Source organism: Microtus pennsylvanicus, chromosome 7 (genome assembly GCF_037038515.1).
Source record: "Microtus pennsylvanicus isolate mMicPen1 chromosome 7, mMicPen1.hap1, whole genome shotgun sequence".
NCBI classification, from domain to species: Eukaryota; Metazoa; Chordata; class Mammalia; order Rodentia; family Cricetidae; genus Microtus; species Microtus pennsylvanicus.
In genome coordinates, this window is record NC_134585.1 from 67,101,579 (window position 1) to 67,117,886 (window position 16,308).

General features: G+C 44.2%; 1 protein-coding gene across 1 annotated transcript in view; it reads right to left on the reverse strand.

The window, feature by feature from the left end:
* Erich3 (glutamate rich 3) overlaps window positions 1-16,308 on the reverse strand; it is a 99,463-nt gene that overhangs the window by 60,771 nt on the left and 22,384 nt on the right. The window contains exons 2-5 of the mRNA XM_075981032.1: window positions 14,869-14,962; window positions 8,674-8,799; window positions 4,521-4,592; window positions 2,937-3,065 (exon numbers count right to left, since the gene is read on the reverse strand). Of these exons, the coding sequence (XP_075837147.1) occupies window positions 2,937-3,065; window positions 4,521-4,592; window positions 8,674-8,799; window positions 14,869-14,962 (421 nt within the window). The remainder of the gene's footprint in view (window positions 1-2,936; window positions 3,066-4,520; window positions 4,593-8,673; window positions 8,800-14,868; window positions 14,963-16,308) is intronic.

A 16,308-nucleotide genomic window follows, 5' to 3' on the forward strand; every position in this document is an offset into this window, starting at 1 on the left:
TTCAGGCCAGTAAAATGTGAACAAAAGAGACTCTCGTGACACACCCTGTTCACACTCAAAGAGAAGGGGAGTGTGTCCTTACTTTCCAGCAGACCCCTTCCCTCAGGCTGCAGCATCCACATGGTGATACACAGCCCTGGCAGCTGTGGATGAAACAAGTACCCCAAGCTGGTGGGTGAGCAACACAGAAGGAGTCCAAGTCTTTGATGACTTCATAGAGTCACCTGAGACTCATGGGCCTGGCCTGGGGTGGGGATGATCCCCATGGTTAAGCCATTACTGCTTAGAATCACTTATAACTTAAATGTGAAATGCCTCCTACTGGCTGTTTCAATACTTGGTCCAAAACTGGAGCTGCTCTTTCAGGAATTGGTGAATCCCACGGTAGTAGGCAAAGGCTGAAGGGAAGAAGCTTCTCTCTGAATGGCAGCTCTTCATGCTCTTGAGTGTCCTGCTTCTAGTCCTCTCTTTGCTTCCTGGTCTGAAGGCTTTGAGGAGGAGAAAAGCCCCAGCCACATGCTCCCTCCACCGTGGTGCCACCAGCTTTAATACCTGCTCCATCGTGATGGACTCTACATCCCCAAACTGTAAGCCACCTAAGCTTTTCCTGCCTCAGTCAAATTCTCAAAGGCCTTTGGTCTCGGCGACGAGGAAATTAATGAACAGAATCTCTGCAAACCTGAACCACAACAGACAACACATGGATCCACTGATGTAACAGAGATCTCAGAGAAAGCAAGAGCTAAACCTAAGAGAGGTCTTTAAAACCGCATGCAGAAACGAAACCAGACTCTCCTCAATAAGAGACTCAGATCACCCAAAGGAACTCTTGTAGACTCTACTGGACCCATATATGCCATTGAGGGTCTCCTGTCAAAAAATCTTGTGTACAAGTCGGGGAAAGCAGGTTAGTACAAATCAGAATATCTATTGGAGGCTGTGCTCTTAATGTTACGGCTGTGCAATTGCACACAAAGACCATCCTGTCAGATGGATGTGGCAGTCAAATGCTCAACTGATCACATTTATCTCTGAAAACAAATCTCCCATTAACTGCCAGTTGTGAGCCCTGAACTCTTATAGCTCATATCGGAGGCTACCTTAAGCTTGCTGCATTTTTACAATATGCGAATATATCTTCCTGTTATAAACATGGCACTGTCTTAATGTTCTTAAAACTGTACCAAGATGTGAGTTGAAATTGGCTACCTGGACATTACTCAGCTTAGCCAAATTCTGCTCATTCTTTCGGGGATTCCAGGGAGTGAATTTCCCAAAAATGTGCAGACTCAGTTGAGATGGCTCTCCTCGGTTTTAATGGAGATGGCACAGCTAAATGCTTGCACGGTGTCTGAACATTTAGGGCAATTAGCAACCAAGTGCAGGAGCACGTGGTGCCAGAGGTTTCCTCAGGGAAGCTCAAGAAAAATGGTGACATCCTGTAAGGTTTCCTGTCTCTGTAGGACTGTCAGTAGCCAGGGCTTAAACTGAGAAGGGCTATGTCCAGGACAGGAGGGACAAACCAAAGGGGTCCTGAGTCTCCATGAAGCAGGAAATCCACCTAAGAATCATGGTAGCTAGGCAGTAAAGTGCACGGGACACGCAGTCTGTCATCCAGCTGCAGCCCTGTGTTGAAGTGTCCGGCGATGGCACTGTAGCCTCTGATTTCCAGAGGACTCCCTCACTCCAGCACAGCAACACACAGACTATCTCCTGAGGGGGGTTTGCCAGCAAAACTGAAAGAAACCATAAAGGGGTTTTCCTCTCCGAACCAGGTGGAGGACAGAAAGGGGTTTTCCCTCTCTGAACTAGGTGGAGGGCAGAGAGCAGCCCTTAAAGGGGTTTTCCCTCTCTGAACCAGGTGATGGACAAAAAGGAGCACTATTTCCTTCTGGGGAAAGCTTGGGAGAGGCTAGTGAATCACTGTCCAACAAAGACATATTTGTGCGTACACACCTACATTCACATCAGACCCGGAAGAGGAGAAACAGTCCAGAGAAAAGCGGGGCTTAGCAAGGCTTGGGCTGTTCAACCAGGACAGGTTAAGACACGTCTACCTTTTGCAGAATGTTGAAGCTTAAGGTCATACGTGACAGACTTCCTCAACATTCTGAAGGCTTTATAGTTTCTCCACAAATATTGTGCAACACAAACAAAAATGATCAGAGTTTACAAGGAAAAGCATTCAGTCATGAAAACCAAGAGTAAAGAATTCATGGGGAGCTTAGCCCCGCTTCCACCACCGGCATCCAGCAGTTTTTTTTTTTAAATCCTTCCTGAATCTGTATTGTTTTGAAGAACTGTGCCCTCCTTCCATCAAATCTCACCATGGGCAACAGACAATGTATTCTGGGATGAAATATCAGTGTATGATTCCTTCAGGTGGGATTTCACCACATTTAATATCTCAGAGTAGAAGCATGTACTTTTGATAACCTGAAATGGTAGACTGTCACCACCATGCAGCCTGGCACTGCTGAATTCGGGCAGACCACAGAGGAGCAAGAACCATACCCAGACGTCAGAAAACACAGCCAGAGTCTCAACAGGGCCATGTTGCTGAGCTGAAGTGTCAATACTGAGATGGATAGCTTCAGCTCATCGTGTGTGATCTTAGACACCAGGTAGATTTTGCGCTTTTCCTTGGGTAAAGTAGAGCAGGGGTGGGGGGATGGGGAGGGAGCTGGGTATGTTTGTAAGCATACGTGATCTCCACTTAAGAAGCTATGACAGCTGCACGTTCAGGGATTGTGGCTGGAGAGGGCTCTGTTAATGGAGACTTGAGCAGTTAGGAGGCTGTGGCTTCCAACTGTTCATTTGACTGTGTTTTCAAGGCTATAGGGCTGTGCAGACATGCTTCCCATAGAGCCTTCTTTCTGAAATTAATGAGAAATCATAAATTAATTATCTGGGACAGAGTGCTTAATAGGGCTCACCAGTGTTAATGGACTAGAACGTCCTTCCTCAGCCAGAACACTACAGCCACGGTTACTCTTTGGGCCAGCTGGGGGGTGGGGTGTCAGAATGGGCATGTTATCTTCAATAAAACGTCTTGTATGTTCTCCCTAGAATGAGAAAGAAATTTGTGAAGTTGATGTATAGATTATGGGGTTAGCTTAGCACCTGATGCACAACATGCTATGAGATCAAAGCCCTCCCCATGAAGAAGGCCACTCTGTGTTTGGACATGGAGGTTAGCAAGGCTCTTACAACCCTGTCGGGGACTGGTGTGGTGGTGAGTGGCAGAAAATGGAGCCTCCTCCAGCTGTACATGAAAGAGTCACTCTGAGTACCCTTTCCTTCAAGATAATGTTTGTTGGGCCACTGCAGAGTGCCTGTTGTACCTCACTACTCCGACCAGAAGAGACTCCCAGAAAAGATTCATTTTATACAAAAACAATAACTCAATAATGCCCTGAAGCAAGTTTGCCTATTAAATAGAAAGAACCTAAAACTGCCTTTGGCAATTACAAATACCCAGTGAGCCTTGACAGTCCCAATAGAAGTGTCCAATGGGAGAAACCCAAGTGGCCACAGCACTCCCAATGACCCACTTAGTGTCCCTCGTCTGCATTGCATAAGGCAAAGGAAGGGAAACATGAGCCCCACTGGAATTCAGTGCTTCTCGCTGTTACATCCACAACCTGTAACAGCCCATGACACGAGGCACGGCCAGCCAAGCTGAACCCCCGTTCTCCTGAGCCCTGAGAAGCTATCTATGTCCTGTTGGCCAACACTTTGGTAACAAGATTAGCCTTTGACCCCAACAAAACAAATTTGAGTCCATCAACCCAGATAAGAATATTTTAGTCTTAAGGAGACAGGTTCCCTGTGAATTCTTTACAAATACTTATCGGTTTGTGAAATATGTTTCCACATTTGTAATACCACAGACAATTAAGAACAAACAGCTCATGATTTCAAATAGCTCAAGAAATCAAATAAATCTGCCACCCTCAACTGAAACATGCCTAATTGAATCTCTCATCTCCTGATTCAAATGGATGCATTTTGTAAGTTCACTGCAGAGAACAAAAATAGAGAACAACCAAGAGGTTTAAAAATACCTAGCATGAAATGTCTTAGATCTGATCACGCTTTCTTCTACCAAGGAAGCTCTTTCCCACCAGAATTTTAAAGGGTGACATTCGAATGAATGTGTGATTGTATAATTCTTCTAATGTTTTATTTTCCTTCATACAGGAACGTTACCATCTCTTTTTATTTTCTCGAGATACATGAATATCCTTTGGCTTCTGCCACAAAAAAAAAAGAAGCCACCTTTCAAATTTGGCTATTTTTAATTTTGTCTTGGAAAGTTTTTTGTGCTCAGAATGCATTTCTCGGAAGCAGAACCTGTTCTATCAGCATCTATATTGATGGCAGTGGAGATCCAGGCTCAGTAGAAGCATTTGCTTGACCTGACCTATGTGTGCTGTCCAAAAGTAGGTATAATAACTGCCGTGGGGGGGGGGGTCTGTTAAAATCACAAAATGTTATTAGAAGGTAAAAGAGTTTACCTTCAGCCTCTGAATCCGCTCCTTCCGAGCTAAGGTATCCAGTTTCCTTTTTATTTCAAGCTGGTGGTAGCGCTGTTGAAGACAGAATCATGCTAGTGAGAGCCAAGAATATTTTAGAGGAAAATAATCCCGATAGAGGTAGCTTTATTTTCAGTAAACCCTCTTGTCATTTAGGTGGAGAAGAACCACCTGCCTAAGTGTGCAGCTGGGGATATCAATTGCCACCGCTCTAGGAGAGCCAATTACACATCTTAGCTAAAAGGGTCCATGCCCTTTACCCAGAAACTTCATTCCAGGTCTGAACAAGAAAACTGAGTAATGACTTTTAAGTGTTGTGCACAAAAAGATACTATCTGAAGATGGCCCCACCCCTTTATTTCTTTGAAGAAAAGGATGCAATTGTGGTATAAAATTAGAAAAGATGGCTAAATGCTTGGCACATGCCTCTGCTGGAACAGAATGGGATCATTAAACAAGGTTCCTAAAGATTTTGATTTTCTTTTTTTAATGGAAATGAAAATAACACAGGAGGAAGCAAGATACAGAACCGCATAGAAATCGAGTAAGGGCAGAGACAGTCTTTCCAGAGGACCCCTGAGGTGAGGAGGTGCTTCCTTTGTACCACTAGGTCCCAGGAGTCAAATTTCACAAGCAGAGACACTGAGGCAGATTCACTGCTTTGTACTCTGGTCTCTCCTTTCCACCCCCCACCCCACCCCCCGCCGCGCTTGATTGCCACAAGCCCGTGCCCCTGTCACAGTGTATCATGATGCCCTTTCTTGTTTTAAAAAAGATGATTTCATTTGTATTTTTGTGTCTGTAGACATGTGGCAGCAGAACTACCTCTTGGAGTTGGAATTAGAGGAAGTCCTGTGCTGCCTGGAAGGGGTTCTGGGAACAGAACTCCTGCACAGGCAGTCCCTGCTCCTAAGGGCTGAGCCACAGCTGAAGCCCCACTGTGTTTTTTGGAGTTTGCTTGTTTGTTGAGAATGGGTCTTGAAACCTAGCTTGGGATGACCTGGAACTTGCTCCATTGCCCGCATTGGCTTCAAAATTGTGGCAATCTCCTGATGAGGCATCCTGAGTGCTGACATTCTGCTCACATGCTGCCTCCCTTTTATTGTTGTATAAATATGACTAGAAGATTCTAAAAAGAAGTGTACATTAATAATGGTCACCTTTGAAAGTAGGAACTTTATGCAATTATTTTGTTTTATGATTTTTCCTCTGTGTTATCCAATTATGTTACTGTAATAGTTGGTGATTTAGAAATACACCTCCAATTGAAATCATCTTTTCTAATCAGACTTGAAATCAGTCTCTATGGCTTTCTTGCTGTGGTTTTATTGTTCCTCAGGGAAACTCTTTTCTCTGGAGTTGGTCCCTACTGATGCAATCACTCCAGTCCTGGTTGTCATGGATTATCTGTTGGCACTTCTTGTCCCTCCCTCTTCCTACTGCTCTGATCTTACACCCACTCAGCAACAAGCTTTCTTACATTTACCATCAACCTGTTCCCCAAATCCACTGGTCCCCAACTCTCCAGTCAGATGGCAGGCTCCTCTTCCCCATGGCTGACACTCCCTCCCCAAGTCTCCAGCACCTTTATTTCCTGGGTCCATCCCCACTGGAGACATCCTGCTGCTTGTGAGCTTGTGAACTCCTGGGCTCCAGGGCAGCATCCTAGCAGGTCTGTGATCGGCTTCCGGTCCCGCATCCCTACTCCTTCCTCCTTTGGGCTCCTCCTTCAGTCCCCAAAACTCTCCCCATCTCCCCTGCTTCTGACATAGTGGCTTCTCTTTACTGCTTTCTCCTTCTCTGCTGTCTCTGTAGACAGCTGCCTCTCCCACACTCTCTGCGGCTGTTAGCTGCACCCTTTGGCAACAGATTCCTAATTGACCTCCCACCTCCAATCTTTTCCAGCCCATTAATCCATCCTCCACATCTCCAGCAGCAACCTCTCAAACAGCTCTGCCCATTTATTTCACTCCCCTGCTGAAAAAAAACATCCATCACCTCATGGCCTGCTCTGCAGCCTGCCTTGGGAATTCCAGACTTTCCAGAAACAAAGCTGCAACTTACCAGATAATGTCACCACCCGCCGAACTGCCCCCTGCGCTGTCTTTGGGCCTCCTTTCCATCTGAGGTATCCTGTATATGACCGTCCTCCCTCTCTGGAATTCCTCTCCTGTACTCCTAACTTAGCTCTTCAAGGTATGCCTCACAGCAGCAGGACCTCCATGCACCCTGCTCTGGTGCCCACAGGTCACCCCCTCCTTTGCAGGATTCATTTTGCTACTGCCCTCTTCTGTGAAATTGCTGTCTAGTATTTCAATAAATAGTGTCCTACACCCACCAGAGAGGGTCCCATCTTGGCACACAGCGAGTCTGCTACTGCAGGTTGCACGGATGAATGCGTGAACACCTATCACATCAGGAAAAACTGGAGCAGCACCAGTTAATGGGAAGCACTGTGACAACGTGGAGACAATCCTGGTTGTTCTAGTATATTAGCCGTTTAGGTGAGCCTTCTGAAACCTGGTTAGAAACTAAATTGATTTCACTGTTTTTCAGGTTTACAGGTATCTGCTGAGTTTACTGAATAAGCATCCCCACTGTGAACACGCAGAGTCCACTGAACGCTGAAACCTCTAAGTGTAACCAGTACTTACAATATTTACAAGTTTGGAGCAAGTCCTAGTTCTTTTTATTTCACCTGCACGTGGGTTTGTGTGTGTGCAATGCATAGTGAACAGACTGAGAGACCAGAGGAAGAAGACACTGGCGACCTGCTCTGCCCTCTGCCATGCCAGTCCCTCTGGACAGGGTCTCTCACTCAGTCTGGTACTAGACTGGCAGTCAGCAAGATACAGCAGTCTTCCCTTCTCAGGGATGGGTTATTGGCGTGAGTGTGACCACACAGGGTTTTTTACATGGGTGCTGAGGATTTAAATTCTGGTCCTTCAGCTTGTATAGTAAATGTTCCCACCCTCTGAACTGTCTTCCCAGCCCCATGTTTCAATTAGAGAAAGGGAAACTCCATATTATAGTTACACATTCTCTTAAACGTGATTATGTATTGTTAATACATGAGACATAACGGATAGTAATGCACAGTTATGCTGCCTCCTGCCTCCACACTCTAAGGACTTGATCCAACACTGATCGCTGCACTCCCAAAGTTAAATACTAGGTTGTGCTTAATTTAATGCCATACTATTTTTTTTAAGCAGGATTGTACCGTTCCCACTGGTACTTTTGTAAATCAGCAAATTTGGGACTGTCAACAATGTGTTTTTATAACTCATGGACATGAGCTGAGGTAAAAAAAAATGAATTCCTAAGTCAGCAGAAACTGCATGCATTAAGCATCTTCAGTGAATAGCAATGTGATGATATCAGTACAATAATAAATATTTTCACTGATGCTAAACTTGTTGCTGCTTTAGTTCTACATTTGTTCATAAACGTTACTGGACCCACAGGTGTGGAGCTTTCTAAGCCAACTTCTCTGTGACTTCTATATGGTCGAGCCCAGAGTGGCACCCTCTCTCAGAGACTAAAACGGTGCTTGACAATTGGAAGGACAGTTTTGTGGAGCAAGGCTGCAGTCACTTCTCAGGTTAGCTACACATCCCACTAAAAGTGCAATGTCAGATGCCTCAAAACGTGTTGATGCTTGGGCTGTAAATCGTGCTGACCAATGTGTCCAAAGTAGGAGGGACAGCAGATGTTTCAATGCCTATTCTGTGAAACTTAACATACGGCCGAGCTCTGGAGCCTTAAATGAATAGCAGATCCTAGATAATTCACGGCAGTGGAATTACTGATATTTAAACAGATGTCACTTTTTTTTTAGCAAATGGAAATTAAGGTGCAGATGGTGAGGGCTGGGTAACCATTGTGAATTAAAAGAATCTACATTTAGAAAATTAAATATCACAGACTTTGTAATCATGTCCATATTTCTTCTGCACTAAAAAGGAGGAAAATTTGGGTCTCTGGGCTCCTGGCTACTTGGGAAATCAACCAGAATTTTCCAATTCTTTTTGGCCCATTTCCTTTTCCATGAAGTCTAGGAAGAATTCTCCAATCATTACTCATTATTGAAGAGTGGCCAGTCCATCATAAAGAGGGTGAGAAATGCCCCCACCTCCATGTCGAGGACCTTGTGGAAGATGGCTTGGGCTAAGCACTCCCGGATGTGTTTCTGATGATCCCGCTTCATGGTGTTTGCTTTCTGTTCCTTTTCAGAAAGTATCCTCCCACTTCTCGTGATCTGTGGCGAATAAAGGAAAATCATGAATGGGTAAATAAAATACACATGGAAATACAAGATAGGAAAATGTGTTGTTAGGTACCAAAAAAAGACAGAGGAGGGAGAGAAGAATAAGAGGGAGGGAAGATAGATGATAGATAGATAGATAGATAGATAGATAGATAGATAGATAGATAGATAATAGATAGATAGTTAGATAGATGATAGATAGATAGATAGATGATAGATAGATAGATAGATAGATAGATAGATGATAGATAGATAGATAGATAGATAGATAGATAGATAGATAGATAGATAGATAGATAGATAGAGGAAGGATAGATAGATGATAGAGAAAGAGAGAGACAGACAAATAGATGTTATAAGACAGAGAGAGAGAGAGAGAGAGAGAGAGAGAGAGAGAGAGAGAGAAGAAAGTGGCCTTTTCAAATCCTAAAGGAGACTATCATTGTCCCTAGGGAACTTCCGTTTTTTAATGACTATTTCATCTCTTCATCTCCTTTCAGCAGAAAGGAGAAAGGAAGTCTCCGGTACCTGCCAGTGTGAAAACACACACAGGTGGTACACTTGACGTTTAAAACAAGGTTTTCAAGCCGGGCAGTGGTGGCGCACGCCTTTAATCCCAGTACTCGGGAGGCAGAGGCAGGCGGATCTCTCTGAGTTCGAGACCAGCCTGGTCTACAAGAGCTAGTTCCAGGACAGGCTCCAAAACCACAGAGAAACCCTGTCTCGAAAAAAAAAAAAAAAAAACAAGGTTTTCATTAGAGTAACAACTTCCCAGTGATGGAACCCAGGTGTTCTTTTCATCCTCGTGAAAGCCCCTGCGGGGAAGGAGAGGCACTGCCTTGAGGCGTGCACAGGAGTGGCACAGGCTGGCTGTGGTTCACGGGAAACACCAGCAGGAAAAAGGCAAGCAAGCAGTAGAGAAAAGCCTTCGGTTTGTCTTGAGAAATAATTGGTTTCTGTAGTAATATGGGCGGCGGCGGGATTGCGTCCCCCAAACCCAAGCCACCTGCCCGGCTAGCTTATGCCCCGAAATAATTACACAGACACTGTATTCTTTTAAACACTGCTCTGGCCCATTTCTAATCATCTGTGTAGCGCCCCTACATCTGTGTAGCGCTTACCGGGAAGATTCTAGCCTAAGTCCATCCTGGGTCGGAGCTGGGGCATGGCGTGCGTCTTCCCTGGAGCAGGTAGCATGGCGTCTCTCCTGCGTCTGCTCTGGAGAGCGGAGCTGTGGAGTCTGACCTCACTTCCTCTTCCTCCCAGCCTTCCCTTCTGTTTACTCCACCCACCTAAGGGTGGGCCTATCAAATGGGCCTAGCAGTTTCTTTATTGCTTAAACAATGAAATCAACAGATTGATATATGACACTCCCACATCACTTCCCCTTTTTCTGTTTAAACAAAAAAAACCGAAGGCTTTAACCTTAACATAGCAAAATTACATATAACAGTTATCAAGTAAAAGTTACATCAGAAACATTTATACATATAACAAAATTGACCTTAAAATCCATACCAATGCAAATTATTCATACCTATATCATTTCCCCCTTTAAATGTAAAAGAACATTTATAAACTATATTTGGGAACATGGGCGCAGTTTTTTCTCTCCAAACTGCTTCCTGCTGAATGGGGGCGTCGTTAATCAGATTATTTAGGGTGTAACCTGTGTGCCAGGTTTATCTCAGTTGGCAGTTGAGCAAGGCAATTTTCTGAAGATGTTCACAGCAACCCTTCAGGAGGACGTGGTCCATCATACCAAATCGGAATAGAAGAAATCCATAGAGTCTCATCCTCTGTGAAAACAAAAGAAGAATCTCTTTTCCAAAGCATCATGTCCTTAGATCCAAATTCTGAAATCATACCCTCATGATATCCGTTCTGGTTCCACTGGGCAGCCCATATAATGAAATGTCTCTCTGTACTTAGCTCCTTCACAGTCAAAAATTTTAAAGAAAACACAATAATACAAAGAATCCAGACTCTCTGTGAATTTTTCATCTTTACGCGGCTTATTTTTACTCTATCACTTTACTTTATTCTGTCTCTTTAAAGACTTTACTTTTTTTTTTTAAACCATTAACTTTATTCTCTATATTCTTTTTCTTCTCTGTCCCAAGCCTACGTACATTCATCGAACAGTGTGACTCATTCAGTGGTCTGAATCTGTCCTATTGTGAATCTGCAATTTTTTACTATCCAGGAGCACTTTTGATTTGCACCTTTAAATCACTAGGCGCTTAAGAATCTAAGCTGCGACATTCCTAGGTTAACTTTTTGCTTTTTGAGCGTAGATCTGTAGACCAGGCTGTCTTTGAACTCTCAGAGATCCGCCTGTCTCTGCCTCCCAGGCATTGGGATTAAAGGTGTTTGCTACTACACCTTGAACTCAGAGAGATCCGCCCGTCTCTGCCTTCTAGGCACTGGGATTAAAGGCGTGTGCTACCACACCTTGAAGTTTACTTGAGGTTTACTTTAAGAATTTTAACTTTTAGTCTGCATATATTTTTAACACACAGTAAACCATTCAGAAATTTTTTTCTGTCTTTGAATCTCTCTTTACTGTATATCTCTCTTTTTTGACCACACGAGCCTTTAAATTATTGAGCAATATCAGTAGGACTAAAGGCTTGGCTTTGCCGGCTAGATCCAGTCCATTCCTTAGCTTTCCAGCCTCATGGCTGAGGTACTGGCTGAGGTACTGGCTGCAAGGTCCCTGCCAGCCAGCAAGCTACAACAGACAACACTCAAGTCCTCTCTCAGTAGCCGGCCCTCCTGCCTCAAACAGTCAGAGTTTGCCCTGGCAGGATGGCCCAGAAAGCCAGCATTTTTAAACGCGCAGCTTTTTTCCTGCTATGGCTTAAAACCGAAAAGCATGCGTTCAGCTTTTCATCAACACCATTTAAGTGTTTCGTGGCAGGACCTCTTAATGAGCTGCAGGGATTTGCAGCTGAAGCTGAGTCAGGAAAATTTCAAAATGGAGGACGTACCATTTTGTGCTAGCTCTGGGGCTACCAGGTAGGAGCGGCACTCAGCACTTTAATTCTGAGAGTGAGCGTGCAGCACAGAAATTCTTTTCATCCAAGTAACATCCAAATCTGACACGCAGAGCACTACGCAGTCTGAAAACACGTCTCTGTATGGCAACAGGAATCTGCCATGCTCTTCCGCCTGCCTAAACCTGATTCTGCCTTCTGCCCAGGAGCAGGCGGGGAGCTCTGAGTCATCATCAAGGTCTCAGAGCACTCTCCTTCGGATCCCAAGCGGGAACACAAACATAAAGCCAGAGTTTGCACTGGCGGCACAGTCCCGGGAAGCCACACTTTAAAATAACGCAGCTTTTTTTTTTCTGCTGCTGTTGCTGAATCAGGAAATCTCTCTACAGCACGCCACCAACAAACAGCAAAAATCTGTGTTAAACTCTCTCTCCCTTATTTTTAAGCCTTCTCAGGTTTTTTTTAAGTGGGTTTAGTTAGCCACACGTCTGGGCGTCATTTGTAGTAATATGGGCGGCGGCGGGATTGCGTCCCCCAAACCCAAGCCACCTGCCCGGCTAGCTTATGCCCCGAAATAATTACACAGACACTGTATTCTTTTAAACACTGCTCTGGCCCATTTCTAATCATCTGTGTAGCGCCCCTACATCTGTGTAGCGCTTACCGGGAAGATTCTAGCCTAAGTCCATCCTGGGTCGGAGCTGGGGCATGGCGTGCGTCTTCCCTGGAGCAGGTAGCATGGCGTCTCTCCTGCGTCTGCTCTGGAGAGCGGAGCTGTGGAGTCTGACCTCACTTCCTCTTCCTCCCAGCCTTCCCTTCTGTTTACTCCACCCACCTAAGGGTGGGCCTATCAAATGGGCCTAGCAGTTTCTTTATTGCTTAAACAATGAAATCAACAGATTGATATATGACACTCCCACATCACTTCCCCTTTTTCTGTTTAAACAAAAAAAACCGAAGGCTTTAACCTTAACATAGCAAAATTACATATAACAGTTATCAAGTAAAAGTTACATCAGAAACATTTATACATATAACAAAATTGACCTTAAAATCCATACCAATGCAAATTATTCATACCTATATCAGGTTTCATTACGCTGCTTGCTCCCTGCTTTTTCTTCCTGCACTTTTCAGGCCAGAATATGGTTTAATTGCTGTGATTTAGGATTGTATGGTTTATGGAGGAGTGTGGATAGACTGTTTTCGATATTGGCCACAGCGGGGATCGCTGTGTGTCTCTGGAGTAGCAATTCTGCCCTCACCCCTTGCTTCCTTTGACTCCTTCCTTTATGTCCTCTGATTTCGTCCGTCCGTAGAGGAGGCTGCTTGCTGTCCGTCCTGCTGTTTGTTTTCCTCCCCACTTCCCCATCCCTTGTTCCACTTACGTTTAAACGCAAGCCACATCTACACTCTGTCCCTTTAGAAGTATCGTAAAAAACAATTATGTCTGTGTATGTGTCTGTGTGTGCCTATGTGCGTCTGAGTATGGGTACCCACAGAGGCCACAGGTGTTGAGTGCTCTGGAGCTGAAGCTGCAGGCCTTTGTGAGCTGCTGGCTGTGGGCACTGGGAACAGAACTCAGGTACATGTTCTTCACCGTGCAGCCGTCTCTCCAGTCCTCACATCCATATTCTTTATTTTCTAACTATATTTTTTATATTATTGCTGCAACCTATTAGTGCAGATAGCCCACTTACAGTGTCTAGAATGCGCTAGCTATAGGATTTCTTGTCCCTGGGAAGGGCCTAATGTTAGTCCATCCTGACTGCTGTCTCCATCCTGGTGGTAGTTGGCACATGTCACTGTTATCGCTTTTCTGGGATTACGTCTGCTCTCCTTAGTTGGACAGGAAGCTCCTAGAGAGCCACAGTGCTTAAACTTGAGTGAGGTGGATATGAATCCCCCAGAGGGGTTGAGCAACAGCAAATCCCACAGGTCGAGTGTTGCGAGCTTCAGACTTGCACTTTTCTGAGGAATTTCTGTGTGATGTGCTCCTGAAAGCTGCAGGGTTGCTGCTGGCTCTGTTAATCTCGAGAAAGTTCTTGTCTTCCTTATTCAAGTTACCAGGCTTTTAACAAGTCTTCCCTGAGCGTTTAGGGGTGGTGTTAAGTAAACACGAAGTCCTGCCCAACTAGCATCCTGCTCAGAAGTGTTCCTAGTCACACAGTAATTGCAGGGTCTCTCATTCCAGGTTCCTAACAGTAATAGCCACTCCACAGGCAGGGTACCATTGTCTACAGTTCACAGTTGAGGAAGCTGGGCTGCAAGGGGTGTGAGCGGTGTCTTATTCCTGGCAGAGCCAGGTTTCAGCTGACCCTTCTGATAACAATGCCCCAGGAGGCTGAGAAGGACTTTCTTACTCCAGCTCCACCCAGCTGGTGCCAAGCACACAAACAACAATTAGAAACACAATGAGCGCCACTGGCAACACTGAGCTTTAAGAAAGCAAACAGCCAACACTCTGAGAAACACACCCCTTTTCTTTCAAAGGAAAACCATAGGGGTTTTTGAGGTAGATTTTTCTCCCTTATACACTTTTAAAGAAACGGAAATTGTGTGCGTGGGAAGAGTGGCTTTGAAGATGATGGAAGGCACTAGAGTATCAATAAACCATCACAGGGAAATGAAAATCAAAATGCACAATACACACAAGAGGAAGTGAACTGTGCATGTTTGCCACACCATATTCTGTGAGTATTAAAGACAATATTTTTCTAGAAACAATAAGGTAAGGTCTTCTCTGCTCCTGCTCTTTAACAGTGCCTGGTTCACAGAATGTGTACTGAATAAATGAATAAGTAAGCAAATCAACTATGCCGATGAAATCTCACAGGGATTTTTCTTCAATAATTTATGTTTCCTTAGTAGCCATTGTAACTTCTCTCCTCTTCTTTAGAAAGAGCCTCCAAATAAATAAATCAGAGGTTTAAAAGGAAGTAATTTTTCTAAATTAGTATAGAAAAAACTATGTCACCAACTTACAGGAAATCTGAAGAAAGGTAGGAAGTTTTCAGACTTAATTGAACAAGAATGTGGGCAGAGCTCAAAACAGCCTTACCAGCCCGGATCTTAGGAGGTGCCGCCTGATCCTGGTATTGCTGAAATACCCAGCCAGGTGTTTGTCTGTGAGGCTATTATACGTGGCAAGTAATCTGAAACAGAGAAGAGAAGCCATTGTTGTGTTACGACGGCTGCTTGATTGCCAAAGCCACTCTTGGCAGCACTGCCAAGCCAGCGATGCATTTGTAGACCAGTTTACCTGCCAACTGGGAGCCTTTTCATTTCAGGTCTTATGATAAGAGGTAGTAAAGTTAGACACGGGTGAACAAGCAAATGTTGGTGAAAGCCCCAAGGCAGAAATGTGCCTCCAGTCTTAGAAGACGAAACCACCTCCAAGAGAACATACTGGTGGAGTGAGACGGCAAAGCAACAACCTCTCCACTCGCGTCGGCCTCTTCTGTGCACCCTAAACACAGACACCACACACCCTTGCCTCTCTCAGGCCAGCAGGGCGCACAGTGAAGGGCCAGCCTCCAGCTGTCAGGAAGCGGCTGACTGGTGACACACGGTGTCTCCCCAGAAAGCATCTCAACGCCCTGTCTGATGTTGTCTGTTGTGATCCCAAGCAGGAATTTGCTGAGAAAATTAAGACATTATTTCCTTATTTAATTATTTTCATTGATATAAATCCTAACTTTTAGCTTATCGGGTTTGATTTGTTGAGTTATATTTATCTAGACAATTTCATTAATCTCTATTACAAAAACTTTAGTGTATAGATTATCTTAGATTTTTGGGATGTTTTATTTCTAAGATTAAAGGAAACCAAGTTTAGTGACGCACATCTGAAATCCCAATACTCCACTTGAGACACAGAAGCAGGTATTTTAGTTATAGGCCAACCTGACCTATACAATGAGACTCTCTCAACTTTGAGCAAACTAAATTCTTGGCTACATACTATACCTTAATGCATGCTTAAGTTTAGCCTATAATTTAGGGTTAGAAACTGGAAACTACTTGTTTATTTTTTATTTATTTATTTATTTTACATCTTGACCGCAGTTTCCCTTCCCTCTTCTCCCAGTCCCTCCCCCCCTACAACCCCCCCAGTTCCCACTTTCAATTCACTCCTCCTCTAGGACACTGCTCTTTTAATCTAGTTATTAGGCACCTTAAAAATGTGCATATATATATATATGTATATATATATATATATATATATATATGTACATGCAGACATTTACATATGTATATACACAGCAAGCAAGTCTCACCATAGCCCAGTCCTAAAAATTTCATACAATACAACAAAGATTTGCACTCTGATGCAACAGCTGAATTCTAACTTTTTCTGAGACTACAGAAGTGTCTCATCTTATAGTCTGGAGAGAATGTTAGCCGCAATTTTATTTAGCTGTTTGCAAGACCTTAATTATGTGGAAATTAAATTGGTGACCTTTTCCTGTCTCTTTTCTCCTTAACAATCTATCACAGG